Here is a 14,706-nt window from a genome sequence, read left to right as displayed (position 1 = left end):
TTCATGTCTCCAAAAGTGGTTGCTGTTGCTGGAGTCAATGAAGGGATCAACAAAGACCAAGAACGTCTAGACTGAAGTTGATTTCTATCGTATGCTTGTATTTGCAATGTATCAATCTACAATTTCAAAATAGCTGAAATTTGGAATATTGGTGAATGGTGTTAGCGGCTGGTTGCGTCATTTGATGTATGTATTGCATTTCATACGCAACTCTGTTTGCAAATAATTTCAATAAATCTAAATGCATCATTTCATTCCCGTAATTCTAGAGCACAAAATAAGCTAATCATGTTTTAGTAAAAAAAACATCAACTGGAAAGGTTAATGGATGGTTAAATGAATTAACTAAAACCTTCTTAGGTTTGAGTTGAGGATTCCTTTGTAGTTATTTTTGTAAGTAGAGATTGAGTTGGGATTCGGTATTGCCCTTAATCTGAAGGATGTATATGGTGTGTGTTGCTTTAAAAAAGCAAAGGATCATCACAAAAAAATCTCTGAAAACAATAGGTGGGCTCCTTTTTGGCATTTAAAAGAGGGGGCTTGGCCCACTGAGCTCCACCTACCTACACCTGTTACGCCAAATTCAAATTTTCTAAAGGGTAGCTTCAGATTTGAATCAAAAATATTTTTGCATACTGAATGAAAAATATGGCAGATGCCAGTTTGCTGATTATAACTAAATTTGACAAGATTTCAGATGCACCAACACCCCCTGCACCTCAAGTGCAGGTGTGCAGAATCATCTGAGAATGCCAGGTGCATCAGTAATAACATTATTTTAGTTTCTTATTAATAGATCTAGTTTTAAACCTGCCATCAGCATTATCATGTCTGCATCTCTGGTGCATCATCACCATGCTCTGCATACTGGAGTAGATGCATAGGATCAGTGTAATACAGCAAACAGAAATTGCACAAGAGGTTACCAATCTTTATGGAAACCATAAAATTAGTAACAGTATGTTGCACACTGAAAAAGAGGATGACATAAGTGTGCATGCTTGAGAGCTGGTTCACAAGAAAGATTCTTATTTGCAAAATATCAGTGGCATTATCAGAATAATTGACAGTCAAATGCATAAAAAGAACCTATTTAAATAGATTGTGTAATCTTACCATTTTGAATACCATGCTTCTTTTTTGCTGTTCCCTGAAATCTTAGTTTATTTTTCACCTTGATGGTAACCAAAACAAGATTATAAATGATTAATTTCCCCAATTTTGTGTAAATTTTCATGCCAAGCACATTTAAAAATAATTTGACGAAGTATTTTGCCACATTGGCATAAGTTCAGCAGGCCTTTTCGTAAAAAATATCCCACGCGAGTTGCCCATCACTCGCATGATTTCTCTTGCACGAGCGATCGCCCTGATAGTGATAGCAATGATCTTATAAGGTACCTTTCTGTTTGTGGTAACATCAAATGAAAACAAACTGTTATGATGACCTTAGACACACTCCAAGAAAGAATAAAATACCAATTACAATGTGCTTTGTTTATAAACTTTATGTATATCATGAAGGTCATATAGATGTTATTGCCAGATGATCGCAAAATGTTGTTAAAAATCTGCCGTAGATTCCGTACACAATATTTGTTTATCTGGTCATGTTTCCCGCGAATATTCCACCATTTAAACTTCTGACTTATGATAACAAGAAAAAACAAAGAATACAAGGTCTCTTTGAAAGCCTTTGCTTCAAATTCTGTGCATGATTTTGCAGGAAACACATATTATCTGCAAATTTCAAAATTATTGTTTTGGTGTTACCAATGCAGAAAAATACTTTACAGTCTGGCTGCCCAGAAAATGTCCTTAGTGCTATTGTAGTTCAAATACTAGTACCTAAAGTATTCCTAAAGATTCGCTGTGGAATTGATTTTCAAAAGCATTTTTTCACTAAGATGTGGTTAAGTCAGCTTACTTATATTTCCTGTGTTTTTCAAAGTATCTTCAAATTGACAAGAATGTATTGTTTGTTCACTGGGGCTCTCTTATAATTTCTTGCAGGAAAATTGAGATTAGTTGAAAAGAAATATGGCAATGGACAATAAACAGAAACGAAGGAAAGTGAAACAAAAAGATTATATAGGATTAGTCAATCCACCTCATGCCTCTGAACTTTGGGGACACAACAAGGATGCGATAAAGCATAATGAAAAGGGAACAAAAAAGGGGGAACAAATGAAAGTGAAACTTGAGGATTATCTGTCAGTATTGAAGATGATGAGCCCAGAACATTCCTCTGACAAGCATGGGAATAAATCATTGTTAAAAAGTACAAAGCAAAGAAGAGAAATATTTACTGATGGCTTTCAGTCAAAACCTCAAGATCCAAGAAAAAGGGCAGTGTTTTTGGAGAGCAATGTAAAAGAGAAAGAGAAGGAAGAGAAAAACATAGGCATGAAGAGTGTCAAAGTAAAGAGGTATCATTCACCAAGAGAGGTTTCCAAGGTTTTAGAGGACTGTACTTCACCTAAATATCAACAAAGACATGGCCGAAGGCATTTAGAGGAAGAAAATCCTCTTGATTTTGGGGCCTATCTTCATGACAAATTCAGTAGTTGGCTTCCAAAGGCAAAAGCTAGTGTAAAAGAGAAAATTCCTGTTGTTACTGGCAGTTCTGGTTCATATGACCTTCTGAAAGGACAGGCTGAAGCTGATAAATCATTTTCAACTTCTTCAGGGTCCAAAGACTTAACAAAAAGTGATAGTTCTGAAAAAGAAATTTATATAAGTTTAGAAAAGAAAACTCCTCGAGAGAAAAATGAGTGTATTAACAAATCAATGCCCAAACTTCTCAAAGGTTATGAAACTTTAACAGAAGTCCATGATGGCAATGTAAGTGCAGAAACTGTTACAAGGAAGGACAGTTTTGTAGAATAATAACATAAACTGCTACACTGACTGTACATCATGGGTGCAAAAGTTATCTGCAATTTTATTTACAATAATCAGGTACCAAAAATGTAGAATATGATGTAATTATCTCTGCACATATTAAAATATTTGCATTATTGAATTTACTAAATGTTGAAACTTTATTAAAATAATTTATCTGGAATAAAAATCAGGCTGTATTTATGCAAAAATTTAGGAACAGTTTGGTCTGTTGGTTTGGTCTGGAAGTGTTGTGAAATCATTTTGCAAAAGGGGCTCCAGGCTCCACCCATCTACATAAGAGCTTTACAGAATGGTACCAGATGGAGCTACTTTCTAGGTAATACCATTTCAGAGGGACTGACAATCAGTGATGGAAATTATGGGGAGCATCAGCCTCCCCTAATCAGTGTTCTCATCAGAAAATTTGGGCTTTTGTCAGATAATTGACAAAAATTTAACATGCAGAAAGCCTATCCAATATGTTCTATTATAAGAAAATTGTGGGCCTGAGCCCCCCTCCAAATGAAAGCCTGAATTTCTGCAATGGCTGGCAGCTTTATCTGAAAAAGTTCTGATGGGTCCATTGTAATATTTATTTTGGTATGTTCCCTGATGAAATCAATCTCATGAAAGCACAGATTTAGATATGCTCATCTGTTCTAGGATATTAAAAAATCCCACATGGGTTTAATGGGCATTGCATAGTAGTCCTCTACAGCTAGGGACCCTCTGCACACGGACACAATCTCAGCCAAGTGAGTGTCATTAACTTTGTCACTGAATGATAAACCAAGCTTGCATAAATTTGGTGCATAATGCAATGACCTATATGGTAGGTAGAATGAATTGTCCAACACCTGCAAATGAACAGAAAGTATACTTTTAGAACTAGACAATTTTATCTAAAATATTTTAGTATGGCACAAATTAGAAGAAACATTACCCAAAATTTGTCACAGTTTGAAACATTGGAAAAAAATATAAGGTGAATTAAATCTAATACCAAGTTTGGATCCAAAAGGAAAAGAAGATTGAATTTTTGGTTTGGTTGACAAGTTGCCAACTGGTATATATCCATTATATCAAGTGAAAATATTAACTCTTTCTTTCAACAAAGGTTAGGGTTTTTTATTCATAAAAACAGATGTCAAAATAACCTAAATAAAAAGAAAATGTGATTCTAAAATGTGTTTCACTGTCTGTTTTTTTTAATTTTCTAGATTTTAGAGCAGCTATTGTCCTATGGCAAAATATTAAGGAACATCTTTGAATCTGAAGCACTGTCTAAAATAGTAAAATTGTAGTTTTTAAGTACCTCATCTGAAACAGAAACGCCTTTCTTAGCAGCATAGTTGCTTCTTCTTATGCGACTTCTTATCGCCTTAAGGCAGCTGCGCCATTCAGTTTGATCTGAGATAATTGGCAAGAATGGCTTTGAAGTTATCCGCTTTAGGCCAGCCAGCACAGCTTCATTGAGCATTGGACAAGACCCCAGGAGTGTTGATATTGTATCATCTGTTAACATGCAGTTCCAGCTTAGATCAACAAATGTCAAGTTCCGCAGACTCCTAACCATAGGCACTGCTTGTGAATCAGTTAAGTCTAGAATTACAAAGGTTTTATATACAAGTATCTACAAGAATATGAAAGGATAGAAAAGAACAGTAAAAACTGACACAAAAAGCAACTGATTTTAGGCAATTCTTTCTAAGGTAACCTTCTTTTTCAAAATTTGCTAAATTGCATTTTTTTCTCCTTCCTTATCCAAAATTTAGTTGAAAAGTGACTTTAAAAACTGCTTGAAGAATGCATGGAGCATTCTGAGAAAAAAGGGTCATATCATTCTTTGACAGTGGCCCTTTTCAATGTAAGAACTAAATTACTTTCTCAGAAAAACATTTTGGCCTTTTAGTGCATCAGGCTTTGTCTTGCCTGAGCAATTATGTTATTGATGGTCAGTGTTTGTTCTTAGGGGAAAAACATAACCCCAGCAATTAGACTGATACACCTGTCACGCAGTGGGAAACTGTCAAAGCAGACTAGCAGGAAGAGAGGAAAAAAGAAGTATGGTAAGGAGCAGGAAGATAGGGAGAATAAGAGACGGGCTTCAGGGGCAGCGCCAAGAAATTCAAAGTGAGGGGGCCCCAGTTGATAACATTATTAGACTAAAAAACCAACTTTTGAAAACACACTGTAATGCTTCACGATATTTTATGCCTATAATTTTATGGGGCACTCGTTATGCTAGCAGCGGTACATTTGAAGGCCGGCGAGAGGTTGTCGAGGGCCTTAGGTATATCCAAAGCGGATGTTTCCTTCCGAGCAAAGCGAGCAGAGAATTTTTGCAACCACGCTTTCTTGACTAGCGTAAAAAACATTTCAGAATGTTACTTGCGGTCCTTTTTGCAAACATTTTGTATTTTCAAGGCATGGTTTTTTACGTTTGATTAATTCCAGTCTTAACATGGAATTTGCTACATTATGGGCATCATATACCCCGGCTTATTCCTTTCAAATTAGGCAATACTGTGAAGGAATTTTCGCACAATTCTTTTCTCCTATTTCTATTTTTTTCTATTCTTCTTATTCTCTTCAAACACTTTTTTGCAAAAAACTTTGGAGCCCCCCAGCCCCCTAACTGGCGCCGCCAATGGACTTTGAGGGGCAAGCGCGTACAACATGCTGACCCAGCTGCGGTGTAATGGTCTTTAGCTGAATATAATAAGGCACCATGAGATAATTTGCATAATAGTAGATTGCAAATTGTGATTGTCGACCTTGCATGGATGTACACGTAGAATAAAACCACTCTTTTAGAGAGCTATGAGCACTTTACCCATGCGCATTAACTCGAATTAAGAAATTACTTTCCATATAAAACAATGTTGCCGCTTTCCATATAAAACAATGTACTCTTTCTCGTGTCTGCTTGCTCAATAAAATTCACAAATGACATTATATTACGTGCCCCAAAAATTTGGTGGAACTTATTTTTAGTGAAGTAGGTCACTACCATGCTTGTCTTCCATCCTTCTGGCATTCCCTGGAGTTTCATCGTCACTTCAATTCCTAGCTCTTCACTTTTCTCGCTAGAGTCTTTGAATTAGTACAATCATTAGGCTATACCGATCTTTCAAATGAGGTTTTGATACAACTTATATTATATGGCGATAAAGACCTCCCAAATGACCTCAACAGAAATATAATCGAGTTGACACTCCAATACATTCACACAACTGGTAGATTCGAATAAGGTCACTGTTACCTTGCCACCAAGTCTCTTTTCACATAGTTTTGTATGCCTACTTATTTTTCTTTTTTTTCTTTTTTTGCCCATTTCGCATTTGACACTAGGTTTATTATAGTGTTAATGACTATCCACCTTGATTCCATACCAATCTTCTCAATCAATTACATATTAGGTATAAACCTTGACCATTATAACGTATTTTCCAATGGCGTCCATTGTGAAACGGGCTTAAGTATTTACCGTATATGTATATGTTGTATTTTACTATGTATGTATTATTATAATCTAGCATATGAATATGTAGTGTTATAGTTTTATTATTAGTTATATTTAGATACATGTCATATTCCAGAGGGCAGTCATGATATATTGCTCCTCCTGGGTTCCGTCCTTGTAATGTAGTTTAGTAGTTCGTACGTACTGTTTTAGGTAATTTGTTATTGTAAGTTTTCATACCGAATAGAAAAAAGAGCTCTTCACTCCAAAGACTGAGATACAAATTTTCGTTCGAAGGGGAGCAACAGCCATATTTTTAACATTATTAACGTGACAAATAATTAACAGTAAACTCACCTTTAATGCTACAAAGACCAAGATGTGTCAACTTTCCACTGATGCAAGGCAAAGCTGCTACGGTCTTTGTGGATATTTCACACTGCCTTACATTAAGATATTCCAACTTTGGGCATGAATTAACCAAATCGCACAGGTTTTCATCTGTAATGTTTTCACACCAGGATAAGTCGAGCCGTGTAATCTAAACAAAATATATATTCTGCATGAAACTGATATATAATGTAGAATATGTAGAATTGAATTCTTCATTTTCATAGAAAAATAACTGCATCTTCTTGACAAATAATTAAGAAAAAATTGTGCTGCCATTGGAAAACAAGGAAAAATAAATTAAGAACAAAGCCAGAATGATAAGATATCTCTACCTTGGCAAGCGTGCCCAAAGATCAGAGTTTTTGATGGGCACAATTTGTGCTGGGCAGTTGTAAGGGCATTTAAAAAGCTTTTTCAATACTTTGTCTTCGACATGATTGACAGGTTGTCTTTGATTTTGCATGTGCTGTCAAAATGTTTGGTCCCAAGGAGTCGTCCTTAACAAAATGTTGTGCAGCTCAGGTTCTGGCTGAAAATCTTGTGAAAGCTCAAATTCTGCATTGCAGTAGTTAGGGAGAAAAGTTCTCTCAGCCGAATTCGCTGAAAACTACTTATGTCAGCCAGATATGAGGGATGACGTACAGGGGGTACACCTGCATCCAGTTCTACAGTTAAGAGGACTGTAGTGGCCAAATTCGAAGTGGTCAATTCCCCTTATTTCCACCACAGTCGATTGAAGGTCGTCAGACAGGGTCTGTGAGACAAATTTCCTGTTAGTCTTTAGTTTTACTTATTTTAATATTGTGAAGTCTTCCTCAAGTGATGTAGTTTGGTCAGTGGAATCCATCTTGTTGAGAGCTTGCTGTCCAATGAACGAGTTGAAAAGACGCTCAGAAAAAAATTGATTGATTGAGGTGTGTACGGGTAAGATATATGTAAATTTCACTGATTACTGCCAGTAGCGAGTTGAAATAGCCATAAAGAATGCATTTCATCTTTAATCAGAGGGTCAAAAGGTGTGCTCTGCCTAACGAGCCTCGATGCAGAGAGGAGATGATGAAGAACTTCACAGTCCTCAATTTAATAGTGTTTCCACTTGGAAGGATTCATTCCTTTTTTCGGGAATTATAAAACAGAAAGAACTAAGAAGGACTTTCTAAGAAATTGGTTTAGAAATTTCTGGCTTAGAAATTAGAAACTGGGTTGTCAGTCAAAAAGCGGGCCACTTACATAGGAAGAGCTTCAAGGTTTACGCAAACTGTCAGCAGTAAACTGATTTGGCAAATTCAATGTTATAACTGTATACAAAGCTGCTTTTACAATTTCTAATTTGAATTAAATATCCTGAAAGATTTCTAAATGTGTGAAATCATTTAATGTGTTTAAAACTGGCTTAGTATGACAGTGAGTAAATTGAGCACCGATCTGTCCCGTCACATCAGAGCAATTTTGTCCCTGTTCTAAATTTGATGAACCATGCCAAAATAGTAGAAACATGTAGCAAATTTAATATCATCTAAGCAAATAGAAGGAAATTTTGGAAAACTTGTCGAGAAAAAGTGCAAGCACTGCAAGTTTCCTGCGCTTTGGTAAAAACAAACGAATAATTGAAATGTAGTTTTAGCTGTGTGTAAAACACTTATTTGCACGTGGACTGTTGAAATTGGCAGATCAAAAAAATTTGCAACCCCGATATGAAAGGTTTTTTGACAGAAATAATACTTATGAATGTGAGTAAATTGTACCAGGAATAAAAAATAGATTTAATGAATATTTTGAGGTTTATCATCGGCTTTTCATTTCTTAATGATAATGGGCTATGCTCGAAACGTCATTATTCATTAAATCTACTTTTTATTCCTGGTACAATTATCTTACATTCATAGTTGTTATATCATTCTATTGTCCACACGCAATCTAGCATATTATTCTGGCAGAACTGCAAAACAATAGGCATTTCAAGACATTATATTGTTGTTTAAAAGGCTAAACTTTGATAAAGCAATAAAAAGCAACAAAAATAATGTAAAATAATAATATTTGAGATTTAAAATAATAAATGTTCATATTAAACACACACAAACTCCTTCTAGTTAGCTGTGTGGAAATCTTTAAAAGATTCAACATTCAAAACGAATCACTCAGCCAGAGAAATCAATCCCTTATATCTTTTCAAATTAGCTTTTCTGCTATTACATAAGGCCAGTGGCGGCTCGTGACTTTTACAGTTGGGAGGGCAGACCATCAGTATTGCGATAATCGATAGAAAGGTCGAGTTTGCAAATTTTTCACTGTATTCATAGTTCGATGTTGATCGTCATGGAGCGCAGAAGAAAAAGCATATATAGATGTGGTTGTTGTTTAGCGATGATGTCATTTTATGGGCAAAATTTTTCTTGCCCCGAATTCCTCCAAATAAGCCAATCACAGGCCGCGTTTCTCAATGCTCGAGGTCGAAAATTAGCTTGTGCGCATGTCGGCTAGGGGCAAAAAAAATTTCCCGTAAAATGACATCATCGCTCAAGGCACTAGCGGGCCAGAAGCGAGGCTAAGGACGAGACGGGATAGCAAGGAGCTTTTTCTAGCAGAGATACAAACTTATATAATTAACCACAGTAAGACTATCTTCAAAATTAAATATGAATATCATAGATTTCCTTTGAATCTTTTTGAGGGGGCATTGCCCCAGATGCCCATTAGCAAGAGCCACCACTGCATAAGGCTGTAATTCAGATTGCTATAATATTAATACAGAACATGAAATTAAATAGGAACATACCGTCAGGCTGCAATAATTGGCAATATTTCTTAATGTTGTATCTGTAATTGCACATTCTGCTAATGTCAGCTCATCGAGTAGCCCTGATGAAAGAACATCAAGAAGTCCTCTGTCACTTATGAATGGAACTCCCTGGAGATCCAAGATTTGTAGATTTTTACAGTACAGTCCAACAGCAATAATACCCGAATTTGACAAGCATTCACACTCTGGCTTTAAAGGAAAAACAGCTCTCAGTAAAGTAATGCAACAATTTTGGCAGTTGAAGGCTGTCATTGAATGGGGACAAATTTTTATGTACAAAAGTCCTGTACAAAAGTAAGGCATATCGTACAAAAAAAAGTTAATGAAGAATTTTGTCAAGAGGAAGTGACGGATAAGAAGACACTTTCATATGTGTGATAGTATGTGGAAAACAGGCAAAATGGTGAAAATATGATGTGGGCGAATGGTGATCAAGATTATTGATGGCAATAATGGTTCACAATGATCAATTATTATGATGAAATGTTATTGTAGCTGAATAAAGAAAATTTTTGGCATTTGCACTGAAGTCCTCATTAAGCAAGCTTCATACACTAAAAGGCAAAGAAGCTACCTACCAGACCAAGTTTAATCAGCCTTGGTTCATTTCTGGCAATTTCTTCCAAAATCGCGTCAGTAAGTCCTGTCCATGAAATGCACAATGAGGTCAATAAATGATTAGAATGAACAAACATTTTGATGCAGTCCTTGCCAACATCTGAATCATAAAAGGAGATCTGTGATATATCAAGTTCTGTTATATGGCTTACAAGCATCTGTCTTGGTTTATAAAACTCAACTGCTGCTGACAATTTAGCCTCAATCTCAGATTTGTCAATTTCACTTCCATACTTTTGTTCAGAAGAAATAACAGATTTTTGCGTGACTCTTGTTGCATCTAAGTTGAGATCATGTGCTGAAATTTGCATTGATTTACTCAGAGTTTTTATCCTATCTTGGTTATTTTTGTAAAAAGATTCCGATGAAGTAAATGACTTGGCACTATTTCCAAAATTATTAGCAACATCAGGATAAACAAAAGGGACAACCTTGTTTGGACACAGAAAAGCAACCTCTGACAAGTCTGGTAATTTGCTTTTTTGGGTGCCATGAACAACAGTATATTCTTTGGGACCATTTCCAAGAAAATCCTTAAAATTTGAACTGACTTCACCTTCGATACCAATTGAGCTTTCTTTAACTATCTTTGAATCTGTTTTCTCGTAATCATTTGACAAATCATTCCATGTGGTATATGTGTTTGAAGCACCTAAAGCCTCTGAAACGAAATTGTTTATTCTACAGCTGTGGTGGTAGGTTTCTGTATCACTCCATCTAGGCTTTGCAGCCACAGTTTTAGTTTTACTATTAAATGTTGAATTATTGGTGGAAGCCAATATTCCTACATGTTTTCTATATTTATCATAATAATGTTCTCGATTAGAAAACAAAGTGGAGGCTGTCTTATTTTCTGTTTTCTGAATATCTTCTGAAATACAACTAAATGAGTGGGCCCGTCGAAGCCCATTTCTTCCTTCTAAATTGCAAATAGAGCAGTGATATGTGTTAGCAAGTTTTCCTTGATATCCATTTTTGTGAGGCTGAGGCAATTGGCATTTGCAGGCAGATGATGTTGTGTCAGCATAGTGGTTATCTTGAGATGAATAGGAAAAGATACATTGCTTTAAAAACCCATCTTTTAATACATATGAATGATTTTCTTGCTCGAAATGATCTGTTCTTGGATTTTTGCTTTCACAAAAAGAAGAAAATGTGCCATTTTCCTTTGTTACAATTTCAGCAACAGAGGATTCTGTCTTCTGGGCTAGGTCACCTCCACTGGCACTATTGTTATCCTTCTCTGTTGGTACCAAATACATATCTGATAATCTTTGTGAGTTAGAATTAATAGAATCACTTTTGTTCATCTCTTTTATCATTTGGAACTCAAATTCTTGCGAAGCTTCTAATTCAGCTACAGAGCATGGCAGATTTTTCTCATCCGCGTGTGTTGCTATGAAAACAGCAGATGACAAACTAAATCCAGACAAGTAAACCAAAGCTGTACAATCAACTTTGGTCCAAGAAATATCCACACTTTCCAATGTTGATCCACACAAAGAGAAAAGATTTCTCACAGATTTACTTGAAATTCCTTGACACCCAGACAAATCTATTCTTGATAAAGAGCTAAGTATTCTCTCTCCATCTTTGCAACTCTGGACAAAGCTTTCAAAATTAAACATTTCGTCTGTCAAACAGGGGCTGCATGCCAAGCTCAGATATTTTATGTGGGCACATTTTGAGATAATGACCTGCAACAAGCAACAACATTAGCTTCTAGAATGGATAACATTAATTAATCAATCAAAATTCAAGGATTTAACATTGTTGTGAAATGTTTATAAAAAAATGAAAATTTCCACTTGAAGCATTTTGTGAGAATAAAAGCAAACCGGTAGACAGGGGAAAATTTCAAAGGATAAGACATATCCAAAAAGACAGTCTTGTTCTCCATTTATGTTAATAATTTGTACTATGATTACTTGAATTAACACATTGATTTGCCCCCATGGATAACCTTTAAAGCACTCAGGGAAACCACAAAGAAAATACTAGAAGGATCTTTTGATACTTAATTAATCTTAGTTGCTCCCAGGATGCACCTCCATGTTCATTATAGGCACTCAAAGGTGTAAAAAATATATACACCAGTTTTATGGAAACTTCTCGCATGAAGTTGAACACCTACTTTCATTTGACTTGTGGCTACAAAGCAAAATGAAATGAGAGGGTGAATTAATGAAACTGAGTTTAAAAGACCTGTTTGATGTTAAGTTCCTATCCTGGGTAAAAGTTTAATTACAAAGGAGAAGGTGCTGTTTCAGGAAACCACAACATGAAAGGCACTATGTCCAGGCCTGGCCATAAGACTCTTAGCAGGGAAACAGAACTTTCTAGTAACAGCTCTCCTAGTAACTTCCAGGTGAGCTATTTATAGATTAATAAGAATGGAAACAAAGGAAAAATTGATTTCAAGGAGAGCTAATTTCTTTTTTAGAGCACTTTAGGAGAGCAATATGTAGCTCCCCTCTAGTATGTGAGGAGAGCCTGGAGGTGAGCTCAGTTGTTAGAGGCGAGGATGGCTCAGTTGTTAAAGGTGCTGACTACAGACCCAAGGGTCCGTAGTTTGAGTCCCTGGTATGACCAAACTTTCACCCAGAGTGAGGAGAGTCGCCAGCTCTCTGTAATTCCAGGCATAGGAATCACAAAGTGTGGTCACATCGAGAGGAAGGACCAGGACACTGCTCGATAAGCATAGCTTCTCAGTGTCCTTAAAAACTACCTTCAGATGTTAGGTAGCAACAAATACAAAAACAGAGCAAGAGCAATAGCTCTCTTCAAATGGCCAGGCCTGTATGTCCTGATACATTCCAAAAGCAATTAAAGTTTCCAATTTTTCCATTGGTTAGAATATACAATAGACATGCTGTTACCAATTCAATAGGTTGTTGACTGATGTTCGGTAGTACCTTAAACCAATTTTCCTCAGAAAAGTTTTGCAAATTGAACTTACCTTGACAATATCATCACATAGGTTGTCACATGACTCAAATGAAAGCGACTCCAGATGTTGAAGATGCAAAGCCAAAACATTTCCCAAGGATGCATCAGCAAGATTTTCACAGCTTGAGATATCAAGGTGTTTAATATGAGGCTGGCTGAAACAAAGATATTTTATTCCTGGATAAAAACATCATATTGTATTCAATGAAAGTTCCTTGTTTTCTGAAAAGAACCCACTGGCTCTCAAAGCATCCTGTTCTAAGCTAAAGGAGGCTTTATGTCCACATTTGTTATATTGCAGGATAATGTAAAAGGGCAGGAAAATCATTTTGAATTCTGATACTTGAACTATTTTTTAATTTGGATAGTTCAGCACTGATGCATTTTCCACACAAACAATAGTAAAAGAGTTTTTCCTTCCAAGTATCTACAACCCCCAGACTGGAAACTTTGTTTCTTGCATGGACATGTTTACTCTTTAAAATTTGAGAAAAGCCAGCCTGAAACAATACATTCTTAGCTATTTTTAGAGTTAACAATGTTAAATGTCATTATCAATGGTTTTGCTTGGCCAGTATGCAAAAGGGCACAGATGTGTGCAGGCAAAACATTCTAGGCACACAACAAAGTCAGTAAACCTCTATAGCTAAATTTTAACAAAAGTTAAAGCAGAAATATAAACATTAAAAACATAGAATGACCTATTTGATGAAGTCTCATTAATCATAAATATACCATCAATATTGGTTTCCCATATTAATCAGTTTTGGATTACCTGATATATGGCAATAGATTTGATTTCATAAACTTAAAGACTCTTCAGTGTGTGCTAATTTTTAAGGGCCTCTATAGAATGGCTTTGATTAAATGATTTGAACAAGAGGCTTTTTTCTCTCCTAGGAAACTTCATCTTGTTTCTATTTCATTTCTGATAAGGATCAAGGAAGTTACATGCTTACTTTTGTATGGCTGAAGAAAATCCTTCAAGTGTCAAACTACTGCATCCTTTGAGGATCAAACGCTTGAAGTGAAATTTACCAGAGAGAAGTAGCTTGAGAATGCTGTCTGTTACTAACTTTGGCTGTCTTTCCACCAAAATTTCTAGAATTCTCTCCAGGTGCACATGGAAATTTGGCATAGAGTGTATCTGATTCCAAATAACACGACAATCACTATCATCTTCAGGCAATTTCTTTTTATCAACAAGGAACCTTTTAATAGTTAAACTTGCAATGTATTCTAACGAGGAAACTTGCATCTTCTTTACATTCCCTGTACATCTGGCTTGTTCACATTCTCAAATGGGCGCGCTCTGACATAAATGCAATTCAGGTCAGCAAGAATTTATCCATTCTTCTGCTAACGGCAGGCACAGCTCTCCTGTTTTCAACAGCACGCCGTGAATAAAACTTCATCGTTAGAATTAATGTTTAACAGTTGGCTGCTTATTCAGAAATGTATACCTGTCTTGCTCTCTGGCAGTTTATGTTAATGTTGACAACACTTCTTTAGGAAGGCAACAAACCACTTCCATAAAATGGTGCATCAACAACAGCAATGCCTTGATAGAGCCTCGCAATGGATTACAAAG

General features: G+C 36.0%; 2 protein-coding genes across 3 annotated transcripts; one reads left to right on the top strand and one right to left on the bottom strand.

The window, feature by feature from the left end:
* The first annotated feature begins 12 nt into the window (after positions 1 to 12).
* Positions 13 to 3,570, top strand: LOC148958508 (uncharacterized). Its single transcript, XM_089112449.1, has 2 exons — positions 13 to 186; positions 2,014 to 3,570. Exon 2 carries the CDS (start codon positions 2,041 to 2,043, stop codon positions 2,887 to 2,889), a length of 849 nt encoding a protein of 282 aa, XP_088968575.1. The 5' UTR covers positions 13 to 186; positions 2,014 to 2,040; the 3' UTR covers positions 2,890 to 3,570.
* LOC135695911 (uncharacterized) lies at positions 2,692 to 14,661 on the bottom strand. Of its 2 annotated transcripts, none has more exons than XM_089112445.1 (7): positions 14,075 to 14,661; positions 13,126 to 13,270; positions 10,127 to 11,863; positions 9,525 to 9,737; positions 6,710 to 6,893; positions 4,202 to 4,488; positions 2,692 to 3,743 (listed from the first exon to the last, which is right to left on the bottom strand). In XM_089112445.1, the coding sequence occupies exons 1-7, from the start codon at positions 14,371 to 14,373 to the stop codon at positions 3,546 to 3,548; spliced, it is 3,063 nt and encodes a 1,020-aa protein (XP_088968571.1). In that variant the 5' UTR covers positions 14,374 to 14,661; the 3' UTR covers positions 2,692 to 3,545. The 2 variants fall into 2 exon arrangements, with proteins under 2 accessions (XP_088968571.1, XP_088968572.1); XM_089112446.1 differs by having other exon boundaries at positions 13,126 to 13,266; positions 14,075 to 14,216.
* Between the last annotated feature and the right edge of the window lie 45 nt (positions 14,662 to 14,706).

The sequence above is a fragment of the Rhopilema esculentum genome, chromosome 14, assembly GCF_057945365.1.
Source record: "Rhopilema esculentum isolate cy_ngs chromosome 14, ASM5794536v1, whole genome shotgun sequence".
Taxonomy (NCBI): domain Eukaryota; kingdom Metazoa; phylum Cnidaria; class Scyphozoa; order Rhizostomeae; family Rhizostomatidae; genus Rhopilema; species Rhopilema esculentum.
Note: the sequence above shows the minus strand (reverse complement) of the source record. Positions and strands in the feature narration are given on the sequence as shown.

Coding starts and splice junctions, on each gene's coding strand:
- LOC148958508 (XM_089112449.1), top strand. CDS start 2,041: ATGGCAATGGACAATAAACAGAAACGAAGGAAAGTGAAACAAAAAGAT.
- LOC135695911 (XM_089112445.1), bottom strand. CDS start 14,373: ATGCAAGTTTCCTCGTTAGAATACATTGCAAGTTTAACTATTAAAAGG. Junction 13,271..14,074: donor TTTTCTTCAGCCATACAAAA/GTAAGCATGTAA, acceptor TCTTTGTTTCAG/CCAGCCTCATATTAAACACC. Junction 11,864..13,125: donor TATGTGATGATATTGTCAAG/GTAAGTTCAATT, acceptor TGCTTGTTGCAG/GTCATTATCTCAAAATGTGC.